The sequence below is a fragment of the Manacus candei genome, unplaced genomic scaffold (assembly GCF_025592945.1).
Source record: "Manacus candei isolate 608988 ecotype Guabito, Panama unplaced genomic scaffold, ASM2559294v1 h1tg000093l, whole genome shotgun sequence".
NCBI classification, from domain to species: Eukaryota; Metazoa; Chordata; class Aves; order Passeriformes; family Pipridae; genus Manacus; species Manacus candei.
This window is the reverse complement of record NW_026138141.1, coordinates 3,587,252-3,608,552: the sequence shown is the minus strand read 5'-3', so window position 1 is coordinate 3,608,552 and position 21,301 is coordinate 3,587,252. Positions and strand designations below refer to the sequence as shown.

Sequence of the window (21,301 nt, the reverse complement as noted above, 5' to 3'; positions counted from 1 at the left end):
ATTAATTTGACAAACACATAAAAGGAACAGTATTTTTTAAAGTCAACAGTTTAAAAGGTGGAACTCAGAGACAGAAACACCACTTGACTGTTTGAGGAACAAATAGCTGCGTACAAAGCATAAGAGGCTTTTCAGGCAATACCACATGAACAAAACCTCTTTTACAACAGTGAACTACAGAATTTTATAGTGTAAGTAATCTTGAGTTTAACCATGTAGTTAGATTTTTTCTTCAAATCATTAAGAAGCAAAACTGGCCAAAGGGTAACTTATTATAAGAGGCCTGCATCCTATTTGGAGATGAAAGTATGGTTCTGGCCCCCTTCCACTAAATAAGCTTATGTATTCACAGCGTATGTGTGAAGCTGTCATAAATGTAAGCTCAGCTGAAGCATTAGCAATGAGCAGATGATGCAGAAGAAACCAATAAGACTGACATTCTCCTGCTGCCTTCTGACACTCCTGGTTTCTTTATTTTGTCTGGGACACCTGGTAATATCACGTTTTTCCTATTGGAAAATTACTCTGAAGTTTATAGTACAAACACAACAAAGGCCCTCAAACTGAAAATTATTTATGAAATAATGGTACAGAATAAGTCCATAGCAGGTTTTCATCTGTATTAAAAAACCCCATGTTTTATTCCCAATTATTATTGAAAGATTGAAAAGGCTTGATAATTCTCTTACCTGACGGCATAGAAAAACAAAAATTACCTAAGGCTGAAAATAGACTGCAACATCCAAGTACAAGTCAAAAAAAAGCTTAAAGGTCCATAACATGCCCCCATACACTTTTGCTTCCAAGCCTGTGTAGAGGAACAGGCTTGGAGACATAATCAATGTCTGAAACTGGATGGAACTTCTGCGAAGGACTCATTGCTGTCTACAGCGAAATTCCACTGGCTGGTAACCATCAACAGTATTTTCAGCTGTTTACACACTTTCAATCTGTCCCTAGACTAACTCTTGGGTTTAACAAAGTCTTAAGCATCAAGGCATTTGTACTAAAGAAACTTACTAATACATGAAATTTAAACCATTGCAACATTTCATGTCTGACTCACTGAAGATTATTTAAAAGATGTACAATTGCCACTTACCTCCTCCCCATGTTCTCCATCTTTGTAAACCAGTTCATAGCTGGAAATGGTATCAGAGCGTGGAGGTGTCCAGGAAAGCAATATGCTCGTTTCAGACTCAGGTTCTGCTTTGAAGTTCAGTGGTTGACCAGGTACTAAAGAAAAAGTTGAGTAGTGTTGCCTGTTATTTATTTGGTTAGTTTAACACTTTTGCACCTTTTAAACTACTATCTGAATATTTCACACAATATTACTTTATTTAACTTACTAAACTTAAACAAATTGATTTACGGTACTATGATGTAAATTAATCTGAGTATAGAAAAAGAATACTGATACATTTAATTCATACGTTAAAAAATTATCAATGGTTTCAAATAAATGTTTCATAGTATAAATAATGCACACAAAACTGAAAAGCAATTGAAGAGATGCCTGGTAATAAATACAAGTGATCTAACAACCTACACGTGAAAATGCAAATGTATACATCTATATATTTGTATGTGTATGGGGAAAAGCTAGTAGAACATATGGAATAGTCTAGAATAAAGTGTTAAAACCATTACATTCATTTCCAAATATGAAAGTTACTTGCTCAGCTAATAAAAAAAAAAGACAGTAAACACATCCTGCTCTTTGAGTCACCTACATACTGAATGCTTGTGTAATCTGAAGAAGGTATAACCTACTGAAGAGATCTTCAGTTAAGTTCTCATTAGTGACATATTTCTACACTTTAAAGACTGGTACTTTTACCCATGTAATGGAATTTCTAGTGACAACACACTCTAATTGCAAGAAGTAAAAATACAATTTTGATTGCACTAGACAAGAACGTTCTCTGTTGTTGTATCTTGGGTAACGGTCACAGAAATTATCCAGACCAAATGTTACCTTCATTTACGTCTTCAAATCTAAAGCAAATAATAAGGTTGACTGGGAAAAGACAGTAAAATATACCTCTATCATTGGATTGTATAAAATAGTTTTGGCACCCAAGTTCTAAAACATTACTTTCAGTTAATAGTGTTCTTGATAAGGTACAAAACAGTTTTCCACAGCATTTCTAGGTGTTTGAGAATAAAATCATAGAATCATAGAATCATTGGTAGATCATCAAGTCCAACCCTCGATCCACTACCGCTGTGGTTGTAGCATGTTGTTTTTTAAGGGGAAAAAAAAGTACTCCTCAGCACACACTGAGAACCAAGTGTGACAAATAGAATGATGTCACATTTTTCAGGGGAGATCTCTACTACAGCTTTACAAGTATGTATCTTTTGTACAGTGAAACACCTAAAAACTCCATGGAGCAAACAGTAAGAAAAACTGTATTTTAATTTTTATCTTCCCCAGACTTTTACAGAATATTACTCTGAGGATAACACTGTCCTTGTGTATGCTGCTACAGATTTGATATCTAACTTTAAACAGGTAGATAAACTTTCCACGAGGTGCATATTCAAGCTCCTGTGTGGAGGCTGCAATTCCCCACTAGTCCTTTTTTTTTTCAATGAGTGAGAGTAATGATTGACCAACTCTTTTTACAGGAACAAAAAGGGATAAGACTAATTAGCTGTTTTTCTAAAAGATGCCTGGTCTAAAAGAGACCACTGCCTAAGTACTGCAAAGTGAAAAGGGGAAAAGATCACAAAACACAGGGAGCAATTACAGCATATATCAACTAAGTATTTTTGACAGCAATACTTCTGATTTTGCAAGGAGAGGCTTCAGGGCTAGAGATGTCTTAGCAGGGAGAAGGGATGGTTTTGGGGGCACTCAACAGTACTCTTAGCACTGATGGAAGGGACGGAAGAAATGCAGCCAGGCTCTTCACAGGGTGTGGCAGGTGAAAAGTAGCAGCCCAAGCTGAAATATGAGAGGCTCAGGACTACACAGCAATAAAGCCAGGACCCAGGGAAGTTGACCATACCAGACTTGGGGGGCTTTACACTTCAACTGGGTGAAGCCCTAAGAAAGTTAGTCTGACCCCACAGCTGAGTCTGCTCTGGGCAGCGGCTGTGGCTTGAGACCTCCCTAGATGATCATCCTGCCAGCCTGAATTGTTTTGTGATGTTACGATCTGTACTTAATGTATGGATACATGAATTGTAGAACACAGCCAGGCAGCAATAGTAAATAATCAGTCAAGTGACTCATATGAAGGCTGGTACCATCTGTTATGATAAATATGGCAGCAGATGGAGAACTAAGGGTCTTTCCTGTCTCTCTGCATGTTTTAAGACCCTCATTCTCCAAGTATTCCTTTAAAAAAAAAACCCCTTTGTGGTTGTAGGTCTGCAATTCTCAATAATTTTTTAAGACAAGTTGATGGCTAATTGGCTTTTCCAAATGCTGTTTGTCAAAATAATACCTTGCTGCAAAATCCAGTCTCCCCTCAGATTTTTTAACTGTAGTTTGGCAACTCTGGTGTTGAAAACACTGACAGAAGAAAGAAGTGACAGAGAAATCTGCATCGCTCCAGGCAGATAAGAGAAGAAGGAGAGGAAAGAAAACAAACCCAAAATAACAGCAACTTAACACTTTGTATTGCTAATAAACTCTCGTAGGGAACCCATTGCTTAAGACAAAGGAAAAGTACTAGTTAAGAAAGTGGAAGAATAAACTGTTTAGGATTTATGCCCAGAACACACAACAGCTGTTAAAAAAAATCTTCAGTGGTACATAGGAGTTAAGCCAAGCTGGAGCTGACAGAAGCTACTGCTTTACTTCAGAAACAGAAAAAGACCTAGAGAAACTTCAAAATCTACGTAAGTGGACTTCATACTCTTACTGAAGTGTTTTTGGTTTCACACATCAAATCTAACTCCATATTAGCGCTGTACTTGGGCAGGTCACTAAAGGGAATGTTTCTGAGGAAGCATTCTCTCACTACTGTCTGTTTTTTTCTGCTTTGAGGGCAATGTGCTCTACAAAAGTACATTAAAACCCCTAACTTCCCTGTGCTCCAAAATAAGTCTTCTTACTTCTAAACATGACAAATCTTAAGTAGTACACACAATGAAAGACTACAATGCAATAATAAAACAAAGAACAAAGTCCATGACTTTTTTCAAAACTTCATATAAAGTTCTACATTTTTGCTTGCCTAGTTCTCCATGTTTATTGCTGGATAACCAGAAACAAACACCGACTGGTGGCCATTTTCCTTGTGGTTCTGTGTTCACCCCTGATTAAAGTGCCAGAACAGAATCATAAAATGGAATCTCAAATCAGAAGGGCACTTTAGTTTCCTGCACAGCTCCTCAGCTGGCTGAGGTAACCAGAAAACCGTTCCAGGACTGTGCTGGGTTTGCAAGTAATAGTGGAAAAGAGTCTCCAGGCTAAAAAGGGACCTATGACATTGCTAGGGTGAAATACATACCTAGACAAAAACTCAATCAGTTCAATTAGAAATCAGCTTTGTAAAGGACAATAAATTGACCAAGAGAATTTACAATCAGTAGGAAACCTAAAGAGAAAAAGAGTTTATGCTTCTACTTTCTCTGAAAGAAGCATGAAACTCTACAGAGAAGCTCTTAGAACTGAGATACATGAGGTTTCCCCCTTCATGTGTTAGTAACAAAAATTTTGAATGTCTGGTAAAGTAGTTAGCTAGCTACAACACAGAACAGTATCCGCTTGCTATGGACTCTTTTCCTCTGATTTTCTAATCTTCTTTTACTAGAAGAACTCCAGAAACATTAATTTTGTTTAAGCTAAGGTTTCATTTATGTGCCCTGCAAGTCAGATACTTAATCTTCTCATTACTGTCCTTTTTCATGTGTTCAAAACATTAGCCCTTTATAACTGTAATGATCCTTAGTCTCCAAATCATGGAGAATCCTTGGTTTAAAATTAATAGTATGTTTTACATTTTAAGTTTTTGTCTAAAGAAGCATATGCTTACAGCTGCACATTCATTTCGCTGAATATTTTTTCTCTCTCTTTCTCCAGTAACCCACTATCCAATAGACCTTATGCATCTCTAATTCTCCCCTCTTTCTACCAAAGCTCAGAACGAAGACAAGATTCTCTTAATTCCTTCAGTAGCTATCCTCTCTTTGCACAGTAAAAAATGAAATAAAATGAAACAAAATGAAATGAAACAGAAGCAAAACCCAGACAGTTTAAAACTCTAAATTTTCCTGGTACACAGTTAAAATAAGTTGCTCAGAGTATATGTACTTCTGAACACTTTAAGCACAGAAAGCAAATATAGTAAGGTACAGAAGAAGTATGTGCTGAGCCCCTAAACTGGACGCAGACCAACAGAGCTTTTGTTTCTAAAAAAGTAAAAACAGGGCATGAAGTATCACACTAAAAGTTATATCAATATTTCTTTTGTCTAAAATTTGGTAAGTCAATTCACCTAAATAACAGTCCAGTTCTGACTCCATCTTCAAGGGAATAAAATCCTTTGGCCCAAAAGGCAAGAATAAGGACTTTCCTAGGTATAACTTTTGGAATTGATCCTGCCTTATTCAAAAGGCTCATCTCCACAGCTTTTTTTCTGATTAAAGAATTTCTTAAAATGGTGTCTTTTTATCATAAAGAAAACAGTGCTGAAAACAACTGGTTAATTGTCCTATTTCTGGTTGTCTGAAAAATGCTTCCTTCTCTTCCCCTCAAACTACATGCTCCAAGTCAATATTTTAATTAAAAACTTGCTTCACTATCAGCAGAGTTTCGGCTGACCTGCAAAGTAAGAAGCCACTCACAGGCATTTCAAAAGAAAACTCTGCTGTACCAGGAAAGCAAAAATTCCTCTGCACAGTCTTTTTAAGAACAAATTATTAATTTTCATAATTTCTCTCCAAAGATCAGAATACACTTAAGGGAGGAAGAAAGCTTTGAACTATTTAACAGAGCCTGTAAGTCACAGATGTCAGTAAGATTTTGTTGTATATATGCTCTAATATCCCCAAAGTAAGTATAAGGGTTAAGCTATATATTCATAATGGCAGGCTTATTTGTTTACCAAAAAAAAGGAAAAAAAATCAAACATATGTAATCATTAAATCCATTTCCCCTGTTTTTAAATAGCACTTTAGTTTAATATTTTGAATCAGTTTCATTTTGAGAGACTTAAACTAAAACAATCGTATTAAGATTTACAATACAGCAAATCTGGAAGACAAGGGCAAGGAGGGCATTTTATTCTGTGGTGTTCACTGAAGAGAAACTACTGGATAGAAAAATGGGAAAATCTTAGTTTTTAAACATACCCTGAACTGAAAAACTGAACTAGACTTTCTTAGGTTTTTTCTCTTTTCTGATTTAAAATGTTGGTATTTCAAGGAAAAGTATCAGTGCTTAAGTTTGCCTCCTGTATGCCCCATTTTTTTTTTAAATTAACCACAAATAAACATTATCAAGTCAACTCTGTTACGAAGTTGAAAGCATGTACTGAGAAAACATCCAGCACTATTAATTTTGTTATAATTTCTTCAGATTGCAACAGTAATCAGGAACAGATGGGCATGATTAACAGCAAATTCTATGAAGGTTTTAATAAACAGAACTTTTCTGAAGTGACCTTAGCAAGTAATGTGACTTGGGACAGTCCAGCTGAGCCTCAGTGCTCATTATTTCGATTCATTCATCCTTTACTGGGAAGCCACTGTCAAACACTTTCTAATCTAAGAGGTTCACAGTTGTGAACTATGACAGGTATACATACTTATATTTGCATGTGCATACAGATACATTTTAATGTACCACTAGAGGGTCTAAAATAGTTAATTTTGTAACTTCTCAGCTGAGATACTGCAAAAGGAAACACATACCTTTATGTAATACAACACCTAGAAAGATTCCAGGATAATACCTCATTGTCTGTCGTTATTAAATGCATATTGGTAAAACGCAGAAGTAAAAACTGGATGAAACCTAACTGTCTACAGTTACATTTTAGAGACCTGTTTTTTAAGATTTTGAGGGATGCTAAATTCTGCAACAGGAAACGTCCCTGTACTAAAAAATTCAAGTAGTATTATATACTTTAGACAATCACTGACCTACAGTAATATTTCATAGAGCTTTCTCTAAACTGCTAGACAAAAGGAGCTTTTATTTCTTATTGCTACAATAAACCATTTTGTGTAACTACCCCAGAGCTTCTTGCTTTTGATTTCATAAAATATTTTTTGCAATGTTTTTCACTGTGCTTGCTTGTCCTTTGCTAGTAAAACTAATTCATGGACCTAAAACTCCTGAATGGAAACAAAACGACCTAACTGCAAAGACAAACCAAGAAAATGTGACCTTTTGGTGTGCACTTTGTAAGGACAGGTAGGTTTCGATTTATAAATCCAAAGTGTACAGAACTGCTTGCTTGAACCTACACAAATGCTTGTTGTATTTAATACTTTCATGTTTTATTTTGTTCTCAGAACCATACCAACTAGCTGAATACACACGTGGTACACACACATTTTAGACTTCCAAAAGCAAGGTTCACTAGAGTGATGTGGCATAAGGGAGTCACATGCCACCTAAATAAAGGCTACCCACACTGGCAACTCCTCAAAGAAAGCTATGAAGAACTATTTAACAAACTTGTTTGGTGCGCAGAGCATTGCCAAACAGAAGCCTCAACACTTGGCCACCTCCAGAATGAAGGTCTCCCTGAGACTTCAGTTAAACTCCAGATAAGCTTCTTGACACTGATGAAAAAAGAAATAAAAGTGTGAGGGGGTAATTTCCACTCTTCAGAGATAACTTGCACTGTGGAATTAAGAAAATGTTATCGCAAAAGCTGCCTGAATTAACTGATTATCCTTGAAAGGGAGGGTTTTTGCAACATTTTAAACTCAAAGTCTCTCTGTGAAAATTTCTGCATGCATTCAATTTTTTTTCACACAAACTCTGTTCACTGCTAGCTTACCTCCTGTCTGAGTGATGACCTGAATGTCACTAGAAAGTGGTCCATCCCCAACAGAAGTAAAAGCAAGAACTTTCACAGAGTATGCTTTCTGGGGTACGAGATTCCCAATAGTGGTAATATGACTGTCAGCCACGTTGTGCTTCATCCAGCTGTTAACATGTTGAGTGGGGTCCATGGTGTAATAAACTCTGTAACCTTGTATTTGCCCATTAGGTTCCTCAGGTTCTTCCCACTGTACTAAAATGGTGGTAGAGCTCAACATACGGGCCTGCACATTGCGGGGTGCACTTGAAGGTGCTTGCTCTGAAGTCCTTGTTGACACAGGCTCACTGGCTGGCCCTCGCCCAATGTTATTTACAGCAACTACCCGAAATTCATACTCTGAATATGGGCTTAGGCCAGCCACGCTATAACGTGTTGTGGCCACACCATCAATTTCTTTATATGGCTCCTCTGAGTTTTTGGGTTTGTGTTGGATTATGTAGTAAGAAACTGGCTCAGGGTTTCCAGAATCCCAAGTCAATGTTATGCTTGTCGCTGTGCTTTCTGTCACAACAGGTGTTCCAGGAGGTTTGGGTAAGGCTAAAGACAAATGACAAAAAATACAGTCAGCACTAGGTAACAGTAGACATTAGTTACTAAATTAAGAAGCTACAAACAACAAAACAAAATCATAACAGGAAAACTGAATGGAAAGAATGATCCATTCAGAGGAAGCTTTTGGCAACTATGATTTCCTTCAAAAATCTATCAGAAAATCTTCAAGCTCTGTTCAATATGATTAATTTGTCATGAACTAATGATACTAACTTTTGTAATAAATGCCATAACCATATACAGAAGAGAAATCTTACAGAGGGACAATAAACCATTACAGTTTAATTTTCAAATACTCAATGAATACGATTCTTGGACACCCAGCAACTCTAAAAATCAAATGGTTTGTAAAGGTTCCTTCTGTTGACAAGTAAATGCAACATTTTAAGATCTTTAACTGAAATGAAGGTTGGGAGCTAGACACAGAAGAATAATGGAATACTATGGCTAACATTTTAATAAATATTACTTTATTTGGTCTGTGAGCATTACTGCTGTCTGAGCCTCTATTTTGCCTTGTGCTAGTGATTGGCTGGAATATTTACCCTCTTGATTTAAGAGTGCAGGTGGCACTGAGTCCCTTTCAGTGCAATGTATTTGCTCAGAATATGGCAATGAATGAAATAAAAGACTGAAATATGACAATATATATGTGCTTGGGATATACCTTTGACAGTTATCTGTGCTATTGCTTCTATAACACCGAGGGTAGACATAGCAACACAAGTGTAGTTTGCAGACTGTCTGACATCATTAAGCTCAAGGACGTTCCTCCCTATTGGCATATCATCCTCAGGTGTCAAATCTTCTGCTCCTAGCATCCATTTCACATATGGCATTGGTGACCCCACCGCAACACAGGTGATATTTACACTCCCGCCAGGCATGATCTCATGATTTGTGGGTGGGATAGAGAACCTCGGTGGGACTCGTCGAACTGGAACAAAACACAAAAAAAGGTAATAACATATACAAAAAAAAGAAACTGAGTCTTGCATACTGACAGCATGCAGTGTACAGACACAATTTAATGTTTTAACATCTATTCCGATCTGCCAGAAAATATATATATAAGAGAAATATGAGACTAAGCAAGAATTTTGTCTGCACACAATGTGAATTATTCTGTATTTACTTGAGGCTATTAATAGGCACATTCATACAAAGGCTGATTCAGACCTATTAGGGCCCCACACATAACTAACTATATACTAACAATACATAAACATCATGCAAAAGATATACACGCACATGTGCACGCACACACACAGGCGCACATATATATATGCATTTTTTATGCCCATACATATATATATGCACAGAAGAAAACTGGAAGGTCAACAGCATGCTTGAGTTGATCACCAACTTCAATGCTGCGTGCTTCCATTTGATGTGAATAAATGTGCTAGGCCACATTGTCACATCACAGTCCTGGAACACACTGCCTACAGTAAATTGAAAGTGCAATTTCATTTGCTTTCCGACTCAAAGTAGATGCAGCCTCAAGACCTCACACTAACACTGAAACAAACATAAAAAAATATATAATTGCACACAGATACAAATATATATATATATATACACACATATGTATACACATATACAAATATATATAAATATGAATATAAATATATATATATATATATATATATATATGGAAAGAGGGAGAGAGTCACAGAAGGAGACTAGGCAAAGCCAGTACAAAGTACTGGATTTGGTCATGCAAGCAAGCAAATGACAGAAAAAATAGAGAATCATGCTTAGGGAAATGTCTGAGTAAAAACGACAGAGAGAAAAAGAACTCAGAAAGAAAACATACTGGGTGAGGAAAGAAAACCTGAAAGAGATGGGGATAGGCTGACAGATAGATACAGGAGTTTAAGAGAAGCATAGAGTTTGAGGGAGAAGGAACTTAGATTAAATTTAGGGGGTTAAAAAGCAACTGTTAAGAAGGGCCACTGGGAAAATAGCAGAATATTGAACATTCAGGATTCCACTATGCTCACAGCTAAGGGAAAGCAAAATAAGGATTGATAATATTAGACATTTCTGTATTGACAGCAAGGGGTGTCAACCTTAAACACACAGCAGGACATTCCACTAACAGAGTAGTTAATATTTAAGCAAACGCAACACCGAGAAAATTACCAGGCAATAACAGATCAGTGTTCCTGCTTCAAATATTCTCAGTGGTGTGCATATGTGTGTAGGAGGTGAAAGCGACACAGGTAGCTGAGAGAGGCAGGTTTGTATTTAGGCCTTTAATTGGACACTGTACTCAAAACTGTATTTATTTGGCCTTAATAGAGGCTAATGATTAAGACAGCTTTAATTCAGAAAGAAATTAAAAGTAAAATAAGACTACGAGTGAGTTTAAAAAAAAAATACGGAAAATTATGTTAGTCTAAAACCTTTCCTCTTGGTTTGATTACATTTCTGTGATCTTCTATGGATTCAGGAGGGGCTTACTGCAATGGCCTCATGAGTGAATGACAGGCAGAAGGGGAACAAGCAGAAAGCAAAACATCCGTAAGCGGCCAGTTCACAGAGGCCACACGAAGCAAATGGCAGGCAATGAGGAACTTCTTGTATTGAACAAAATCCTTATAGACAAAGGAGAGTCTAGTCTTCATGCGCAGGCTATTTAGAAAAGCAACTACTGAAACCATTCCTTGAAAAGCAGGCATCAGTATAAGCAAGAAATTAAAAGGGAAGAAAAAGCAGGAACACTGACCAAGTTTAGTAGACGTTAGTATTAAAGCTAAAAAGATTGCCATGCATCCAGGTTCATTCTCTCTTATCATGCACAACAGTTAGATACCAGCACTCATCAAAAGCCATGACCAGGGCATTCTCTGCTTAAACATAACATTAACTTAAAAAATGCCACAATGCAGCTACATTCATTTCATTTGTATTCTTTGTTATTGGTTTAATTAATAGTTTTGTAAGGTGGGTAAAAAGTAAAAAACACACCAACCTTCTCGCAGCTCTGAGGGATGTAGGGGGTTTGATGCAGAACACAATGAAATGAGGAAAGGAGAAAAACAAGGGAAACACAGAGAGAGTAAAAAGGCCATATCAAGGCTTTCAACTGCTAGTTGAACATCTCTACTTGCGCTAATTAAACCTTCCTGCCTCATCTTGAAAAGTTAGCATTTTCTACAGCTACAATGATGTTAGAAATAATAGCTAGCATAATTTTGAAATTTTCCTTTGGATATAAAGGTATACATGCCTCATGCAGTACAGGAAAGTCAGTATATCGGAGGACAAGAGAAAGAAAATAAAAGATCAAATCACTTTCTATGGATGTCATAACTATGAAAGGTTTTCCTTTCTTTTCTTTTTAATTAGCCGAAAGAGTCACACCATATGAAAACATATCAAGTTGATTGAAAAATCATCTCTAAAAAAAATTTCAAAATCAAGCTAGGCATTTTTTGTAAGGTAATCCACCCTGCAGCAAAGTTTACAGCTATTTATGTTTTCATTCCTATTTCCCCCGCCCATCCCCTTATACTGTAGACACACACACACACACACACACACACATATATACACATATGTATGTATGTATGTATGTTATAGTCTTTGTTTTACAGAAATTTGCATCAATTAGACATAGCAAATACTTCCTGAAACAAAGCCTGTCTTTCTAGCTGAACTAAAAAATATTTTCATATATTAATAACCATTTCTACTACCGCACAGAAGAATATAATTGTTTTCTTATTAATCATACCTGTCATATACACAGGTAATTTCTCAAAATAATATAGCCAATTGGCCACTATCAATCACTCACAAGTCTTACATAAAATATATATATATACATGCATATATAATAAGAAGAAACAGAAAAGAGGAAAATACAGTTGTGCTCTGCATACATCAAGTTATAAAGTTAGAAGCTTTTCCTTTGCAGTTACACAGCAGAGGTCAGACAGGCATACACCTCAATGCCTTGAGGTTACACTCAGCTGATTAGTAGCACACACAGCAGTCACTTCAGGAGTTCGAAAAGCAAAACAAAACCAAACCAATAAAAGAAAAAAATGCAAAGCACAGTTTAACTTAATTTGGGAGAAAAACAGAAGTTAAGATGTAAAAATATGAATATACTTACAAACCTTAACCCACAGGATAGACTGGACTCAAGAGTGCTTTAAAAGAACAAAATAAACCCCAAGCCTTTCCTCTACAGTTTAAAATGAATTTTACAACTGACACATTTACCATGGCATTTTGATTATTACAGTGGTAACTCTACAGATCCTGAGAGTATCTTAGCCCTGAACCTGAATGAACAGTGGATGCCAGGGTTATGTCATTCCTACCTCTGACATATAGATTGGCAGGGGCAGAATAGCGTGTACCCGCACTGTTGGTTGCAACACACTCATATTTGCCTTGGTCAGATTCTTCACTCAGTTCAATTTGGAGGGCACCTGTATGAATATAAAATACATTGCCAAAGAGACGGTCAGAGGAGGCTTTTTCTATCCACAACAATACACCTCTCAACAATATGAAAAGCTTGTATGCGAAGGTCCACTCAACGTCGGTTCATTTTCTTGCTAAGGTGCACAGACAGAAAATGATGCAATGAAAAAAACAAAGAGATTATTTTTTTCACATCATCAGTGCTAGCACAGGAAAACAATTTGCATTTGGCAAAAAAAAAAACCAAAACCCTCTAAACAATACTCTTTCCTAAACCATTAAAATGAAGATGGGTGAGACTGCTTCAAGGAAGAATGGCTTTTGAATAAATCAAAAGAGATTAGGTAGTTGGGTCATTATAATTATTTAATTTTATTTAATTGTTTCAATCTAGTAACAAAAGTAGCACAAAAGGTGGTACTCGTAAAAAAGGCGGGACAGACTTCAAGAAATCTTCTGCTGAAGAAAGGCAAAAATGTGCAGCAATAACAAAAAGGCTGCTTGAAGTGAAAAAAAAAGAAACTGTATTAGTCATTTACAATCATCAAAATATTATTTTAAAGAAATAAAACTCCTTTAAGACATGCAGATTGATAAGAAAGACAGTTTTCCGCAACTTACAAGCTTAAAGCACGTTTGCTGAAAAACAAAGAGCAGTTGAATTAGAAGACAAAAAAGTTAAAAAGCATGGTCTACGCCAACAAGGAAGAACCAACCATCCACTGCTGAGGACCGCAGGAGGGCCTCCACAAGACACCCATCAAAATCCACAAGTGGGATTAGCAGTGTGGTGCCACAAAACCCAAGAAAAATACAAAACAAGAATTACAAAAGAAGTAAACAGTTTTGCTAGAGTATCAAAAACCAACAATACCACATACCACCAAGAATAATGAGTCAGTAACCTTTCATTTCCAAAGCCTGTAGATTAGAAGATCCAAAAATCCAGAGGTGAGAGAATTCCAAGAAAAAGAAAACAATAAATAAACAAACAACAACAACAAAAAAAAACCACCAAAAAAAAACCCACCAAAAAAAAAAAAAACCCACAATAAAGGGAAAAAAACATTTCTGTAATTTTTTAGGGGGGGACATATAATTTTCAATTTTCAGAAGTTAGAGAAAAAAAAGGATTGAAGAAGAACAAAAGCAAAAACCTTTTATGAAAGATAAGACAAAAAGAAGATAGTCCATGTTGTCTTCTGCATGTCTGCTACTGTTCTCCAGACCATCTTGGCTTTGGTCCAGGACAAGAACAGCTAAGGAAGAAAAAAAATGATCTTTTTTTTGCTCCAGTTGGACAAAAAAAAAGAGGAAGGAAAAAAAAGTAGAATAAAAAGGAAGAAAAATAAAAAAGAAGAAAAAGAAGAAGAAGAAAAAGAAGAAGAAGAAGAAGAAGAAAAAGAAAAAAGAGGGACAAATGGTACGCTGTGACTGGGCTATGGCCAGGAGACCTGGATATGCTTGCTTTGAAGCATATCACAAATTAATTCTTATTTATTTATTTATTCATTTGTTTATTTATTTAATGAACAAACAAAAAAGGAAAATGAAAAGGCAATGTGTAGAAAGAAAGATCACAATATGAGAGTCACTGATCATAACCAAACAGGACAAAGGAAAAAGAAAATCAGATGATGGACATTTCTGTAGGTTTGTATTTTGTTTTGTTTTTTTCCTTAAGGAAAACAAAACAAAACCAAACCAAAAACAAGACAAAGATGAGAGGGATGAAAGGACAGAAAGAATGAGTAAGATCATTCTGTGAACGTTAGTTCAGCACTCTTACCTCTTATTGGTGTACCACCTGGGTGGATAATATGAATGCAAATAAGATTAGAAAGAAGAAGCATTAGTACGAGAAGAAGGAGGCTAGGGCTTTGGAAGAAGAATCAAATTAGATTTACAGAATTAAATAAGGTCTTAAGAGAAACTTGAATTACTATACTGTTAAAACAGGAATATATTAGATAGTATTATCAAGTTATAAAAGCAAGTTTCATTGTACCACAAGGGGCAAAAATGCTACAATTGGCTGCACTGCCATTCTCAGAGAAGCATCTGAGTTCCTAGACGTTTGGTTATATAGAGTTAGATATGAATCAAATATGCCTCAAATAACTTAAAGGAAACTTTACAAAACTGTACTTATGACATAGTTTAGGAAAATATTGGAAATTCTATTTAAATATATATATATATAAATCTATATATATATAAAAAGAGGATACACTGAAGGCTATCTCAAAACAAACACTGTAGTTTAGGCTGGATTATGGCATTTACTGTTCTAGATCTACGTGATACATGTGTACTGTTTCTTTTAGGTGTTGCTATGACTGATAAGACAACATTTCTGTGGAGGTGTGCGTGTGCGCCACTAAAGGGATCTGGTGACTACACTGACTGTTAGTAAAATGCATGCCATGCATTTTAAGAATAATAATGCTAATCATATAATAATTATCATAATAATAATAATATTCTGAATATGGAAATTAGTGGGGGTGAAGTGCGCTTCAGAACTAAGCACTTACCAATAGATTCTGGAGATTTAAATACGGAGAGAAGAAAGACAGCATAAAAATATTATTATATTCCTTATAATTTGGTACAAAGTTTTCAGTTAAAACTTTATATACTAAATCATCTATGTCACATGTGAAAAAATCTTAATTTACATTAACAGAAGGTTAATTTACACAGTTCTGCTGACAACAAGCAAAAAGTCAGTTAACAAGACGATTTAACATCACAGGACAGGTCAAAAGCTGAGAATTCTGGGAAGACACGTGATTAAACAACTTAGATTCTACAACGATATCTACTACAATTGTCAAAGTAAAAAGCTCATTATATCCCAGTGATCTTACTTTGGGACAAGCTTTAAACTTGATAAATCTCGAGATTTTGTTGTTGTTGTTGCTTTTATTTAATCTAAAGAGAGCAAAAGAATAAACTAGGGCAGGAGGAGAGTGAAAGAACTGCTAGGGAGGTGCAAGGGGCAAAGAGAAAGAGCAGCAAAAGCTGGATTCTACACCAAAAGCAGACTTCTGTAGATCCAGAAAATGTAGGACTCATAAAGCTTTAGCATGGGCGCACACTACTGTGGCTAAATGTGTTGGAAAAATGCTCAGCCAGCAAAAAAACCCCAACTTTATTCCACAGATTACCCAAAGATTTCTTTTCCTTTTTTTTTTTTTTAAGGTATAAATCTGCATGGGAAGAAGTACTGTGCTTTATGTATTTGTGAGAGGAAAGAAGATGTGTCCAAACTGGCTAATCTTTGGTGAAGTCAAATGTGGAAAAGATAGCACAAAACACATTTTAAATTTTAATTGAAGTGTCTAATGCAGGTTTTGGTTTTGATGAATATAACCATTGGTACTCCTTGCAATTTCTGAATGAAGTCCAATGTTGAAATAAATTTGTTAAAAAAAAATAAAAAGGAAAGAAGAAAGAAAGAGGAGAAAATGGATCCATCAAGTACTGCAAAAAGCAGTAAAGAAAAAAATTATCAAAAAATACAGTCACAGCAGTGAGCAATGTGGAGTAAACAGAAGCTGCAAAACATATAGAGACAGACTCTATAGAAAGCTATGACAACATCACAGACATGGACAACACACTTAGTAACACAGAAAAGGAGAGGAGAAAGAGAAATTATTACCTATAAATAAAAATTTTAAAAAAAGGAAGAGAAAAAAAAGAAAGAAAAAGTGAGAGAGAACAACTCTGGGCGTTGGTGGAAACAGTAACAAGACCCTACCTGAGCGTAGCTGCTTGATGCGGCCATTGTTGTTGCTCGTGTCAACAGGTAGGAAATCTTTGAACCAAGTTATTTCGGGATCAGGATTGCCACTGGCTGCACATAACATGGTAGCTGTGCGAGTTCGTTCAACCACCTTCAGCTGTGGGCCCATATCAATGGTGGGAAAACCTCGAGGAATTTGATCCTCTGGAAAAAAAATGTGTAAGTTGAAGGATTTCACATTTGTTACACAGTACTGCATGAAGGCCTGAATCATCAGCCTGCTTAACATTCAGGGGTCACCTAATTGTTTGTACATATGGAACTGAAAGGAACTGAATATAAGGACTGAAAAAAACAGATACCTGCTCAGTATTTTTGGTTAACTTACATTGATTAAAAAGTTGATAAAAATTAAAAAATTCATAAAAATTGTCTACAAACTTTATACTGTCTTATTTAAATGCATTAAATCACATGAGATATGCTGCATAGTGTATAATCATTAGACTCATACAACACTGATGTTGCTCTGCTTGCACAAGTCCTCACTATTTCATGTGATATATTGAATTACCATGTCTATCAACAATAGGGAAAAATCCTTTTCTATACATCAAAGAAATGCATAATACAATCATGCAGTATAGAATCTGGCCAGTGACTTGAAAGAACCAAGTTATGTTTCTTGCTTTTACTATTATTACTTATCTGCTGTCGGTCTTAATGTTTATTGGCCCTGTGCTTCAGTTGTCCATCTGTAAGATGGATATGATAGTGCTTTACTGCTAGAGAGAAGTGCTGTGAGGATGAGTGCATTACATGATTTCAAAGCACTGAGAAATTCTAAACATTGGAGCTATGCAGATTAGCAAAGCTGAAGTGACAGGATATTCATAATGGTCTTGAATTAGACACAACAGAGTCTATTAAGACACTTGGATATGATCAAAAATCCATATCCTAGTGTGGTCAATATTGAAATATTAAGAAATACTGAACAAGAGCAACCAGCTTTCTTAATATGATACCTGTTAGCAAGTAGCACTGGAAGCAGAGTGGGATCAGGCAATTTTTCAGAAATTAGGTTAGCATAGCTAAAATAATCTATTTGAAATACATCATCTTGCTCCTCATGTCCATTAGAATGGCAAAAATATTTTTATCACAAAATAATAATTTTTCCCTTAAAAAATGACAAGCAAAAAAAATCTAAGAAAGAGGATCAACATTAACTATAAAACATGTATTATTAAATGTCTTGACTGGTCATTACTGACATGCAATTGATAAGGGGATAAAACTAACGCAAGAAATTGATCAATGTCAACTCTCTTCCATGAAGAAGTGTCACATTTTCAAACAGTTAGGTAAGTTTTCAGACTTTTCTGAAAAATGTATAGCAAGCAAGTGCAGCCTATAAATCATTGTAGTTCCCAGGGTGTGAAGTTGCCCATGAGCTACTTAACTGCTTGCAATACGTAGCACGTGGATACCCACAGAATCACAGAATAGTTTGGGACCTTGAGTCATCTACTTTCAACACTTCTGCCATGGACATCCACTAGACCAAGTTACTCAGAGCCAGATTCAGCCTGGTCTTGTACACCTTCAGGGACAGGGTATCCACAACTTCTCTGGGCAACCTGTTTCAGTGCTCCACCACCCTCACAGTACAGCTTTTCTTCCTAAGATTTAAGATAAACCTATACTCCTTCAGCTTAAGACAAATCCCCCTTTTACTATCACTACCTGCCCTTGTGAAAAGTCCCTCTCTAGCCTTCTTGTAAGCCCCCTTTAGGTACTGAAAGGCTGAAGAAGTTCTCTCCAGAGCCTTTTTTTCTCCAGGTTGAACAGCCACAACTGTCTCAGCCTTTCTTCACAGAAGAGGTGTTCCAGACCTCTATCAACTCTCCAGTGTAGCTCTCCAGTGGACTCATTCAGACAGGTCAGTGTCTTTCTGGTGTTGGGGGCACCAGATCTGGATGCCGTACTCCAGGTAGAGTCTCACAGGAACAGAATAGAGGGGGTAAGCATTTCCCTCAACCTCCTGTTCATGCCTCTTTTGATGCAGGTTAGGATGTGATTGGCTTTCTGGGCTGCAAGTACAGATTACTGGGTCATATTGAGCTTTTCATCCACAAACAACCTAATCTTTCTCCCCAGAGTAGTCTCTATCCATTCTCCACCTAGCTTGTATTTGTGGTTGGAATGGCTACAACTCCGGTGTAGTACCTTACACTTGGTGCTTGTTGAACGTCCTGAAGTTCACAAGGTTCCACCTCTCAAGCCTGTCCATGTCCCTCTGGATGGCATTCCTGCCCTCCAGCATGTCGACTGCACCATATATCTTGGTGTTGCTGGCAAACTTGCTGAGGGTGCACTCAATTGCACTTTCCATGTCACTGACAAAGACGCTAAATAGTTCTCATCCCAATACAAATCTCTGAAGATTGTGTCATTGCTTTCCAACTAGACATTGAGCTGTTGACTGCAACTCTTTGAGTGCAATCATACAGCCAATTTTTTATCCACCAAGTGGTCCACTGTCAAATTCATGCCTCAGCAGTTTATAGACAAGGATGTCACACAGGACAGTGTCAAATGCTTTACACAGATTCAAGTAGATGATTTTTGTTGCCTTCTCTTGTCCACCACTGCCGTAACTGCACTGTAGGTGGACACCAAATTTGTGAGGTACTATTTGCCTTTAAGGAAGCCACATTGGCTGTCAACAATTATTTTGGCTGTCTCATTATCTTCCATGTACCTTAGCACAGTTTCCTGGAGGATCTGATCCATGATCTTGCCAGGCACTGAGGTGGGACTGATCAGTCTGTAGTTCCCTGGGTCTTCCTTATCTCCATTTTTAGAAGTGAGGGTCATGTTTCCTCTTTTCCTGGGAACTTTACCAGACTGTCATGACTTCTCAAATATAGTAGTGGCTGTATCCTTCCATTTCAACACTCTAGTCTTAGGAGACATCCCACTGGTTTTCCATGATGCCAATAAGGTCGTAGCCCTGCAGACATCCACACATGTCTACTTCCTCTTATTCATTCCCCATGTTGCATGTGTTAGCCCAGAGGCATTAAGTTGCCTCCACCTCACCTCCAATGAAGGTGACTTTTTGGAGTGGCTGGAATTTCTTGATGCTGTCCAGGTCTTCTGCTGTTGACCTACATACTCTCTCCAGGCTCTGAGCATCTCTTGCTGGCTCAGGCATCTAACTGGTACGAGTGGGATGGCATGGTATCCCACACCTTATCACTACTAAACCTGATGATATCCCCCTCCTCTGTTAACTAGTTTAAAGCTCTATCAATAAATCCTGCCAGCCCTTGACCAAAGACCCTCTTCCCCCCACTGAGAAAGGTGAATCCCATCTGCATTTAGCAAGCCTGGTGCCATGTAGGCCATCCTGTTATCAAAAAACCAAAATTTTGATGGTGACACGAGTCATAGTACCATGTTAGTCCATAGGCTTCTCTTGATGTCACCTTCTGCAACTGGAAGAATAAAGGAAAAAAATAACCTGCACCCTTGATTCGCCAATCATCCTAGGGCCTTGGTACAGTAAATACAACTCTCGGATAAGCTTCTGTAATTCTTCAGAACTAGTAATGCTTAAATGTCAATTCACCAGCCATAGGTTCTTCCCAAAGAAAGGTATGTTTCATGTCTGCTTATAAACATGAGGTCTTTACTTTGGTATTAACTGTATTTGGTATTAACAAGATTTGACTTGTGACACAGAACAGGATTTTTATGACCTGACCTTTCCTTTCCTACTTGGCTCATACAGAAAACCCCAGAGTCTCTTTTGCAAATACCTAAGTGTACAACAAAGATAATTTATCCTGAATACTAATAGGATGGAGTAGTAAAGAGTTTCCCTTTCTTATTTTTAATAAGGGCAATTAAATTCCATCCATTTGCCTTATGCATAGAATCTCTTTGAATGAATGCTCTTCATGAAATTTTTATGAGAAACATCACAATGTAACAGACTCGAATACCCAGAACTGTTATGTTTTTGACAGTTGTGGCTTGTTTCCAACCTGGTTTTCAGGTATTTGGCAATAAACTCCAATATTCAACATCAAATGGACCAGGGAAATAGTGAAATTTCTAATTGGAGGGCTTATCACAGTGGATTTACTTTTTAAGATGTTAATTGTTTTTTTTCTCTCTAAGTTTATTCACGATTTGTACAAAACTGTCTTTACGCTTTGATGATACCAAGTTTGACAGATCATCAAACACACTGTGAAAGAGAACTGAGGATCAAATCATTGAAGAACTGCCTCTCAGCCACAGTAAGAGCAAAGTAACTATTAGAAAATTTTGATATATTGGTACTTCTACAATTTTACATGAGGTGAACAGAAAAATATTTTTTACTGATCCTTAATATGCTCATTAGGCTCTAAACTGTAGTATATACCACTCTTCAATTAATATTTAGTTCTAGTTAATTAGTTTCCAATTCATCAACAATTTAAATCAGACCTGACATTCCCAAAGCCATTTG

The 21,301-nt window shown here is 36.7% G+C and overlaps 1 protein-coding gene across 25 annotated transcripts in view; it reads right to left on the bottom strand.

Annotated features, from left to right (window-relative positions):
• Positions 1–21,301, bottom strand: part of PTPRD (protein tyrosine phosphatase receptor type D) — a 1,149,573-nt gene that overhangs the window by 121,562 nt on the left and 1,006,710 nt on the right. For 14 of the 25 annotated variants that reach the window (XM_051768182.1, XM_051768181.1, XM_051768187.1 and 11 more), the window contains 6 exons: positions 16,786–16,974; positions 14,806–14,823; positions 12,911–13,021; positions 9,238–9,507; positions 7,974–8,555; positions 1,103–1,236 (listed from right to left, as the gene is read on the bottom strand). In XM_051768182.1, the coding sequence (XP_051624142.1) occupies positions 1,103–1,236; positions 7,974–8,555; positions 9,238–9,507; positions 12,911–13,021; positions 14,806–14,823; positions 16,786–16,974 (1,304 nt within the window). The remainder of the gene's footprint in view (positions 1–1,102; positions 1,237–7,973; positions 8,556–9,237; positions 9,508–12,910; positions 13,022–14,805; positions 14,824–16,785; positions 16,975–21,301) is intronic. The other 11 variants (XM_051768188.1, XM_051768189.1, XM_051768192.1 and 8 more) reach the window with 1 other exon arrangement.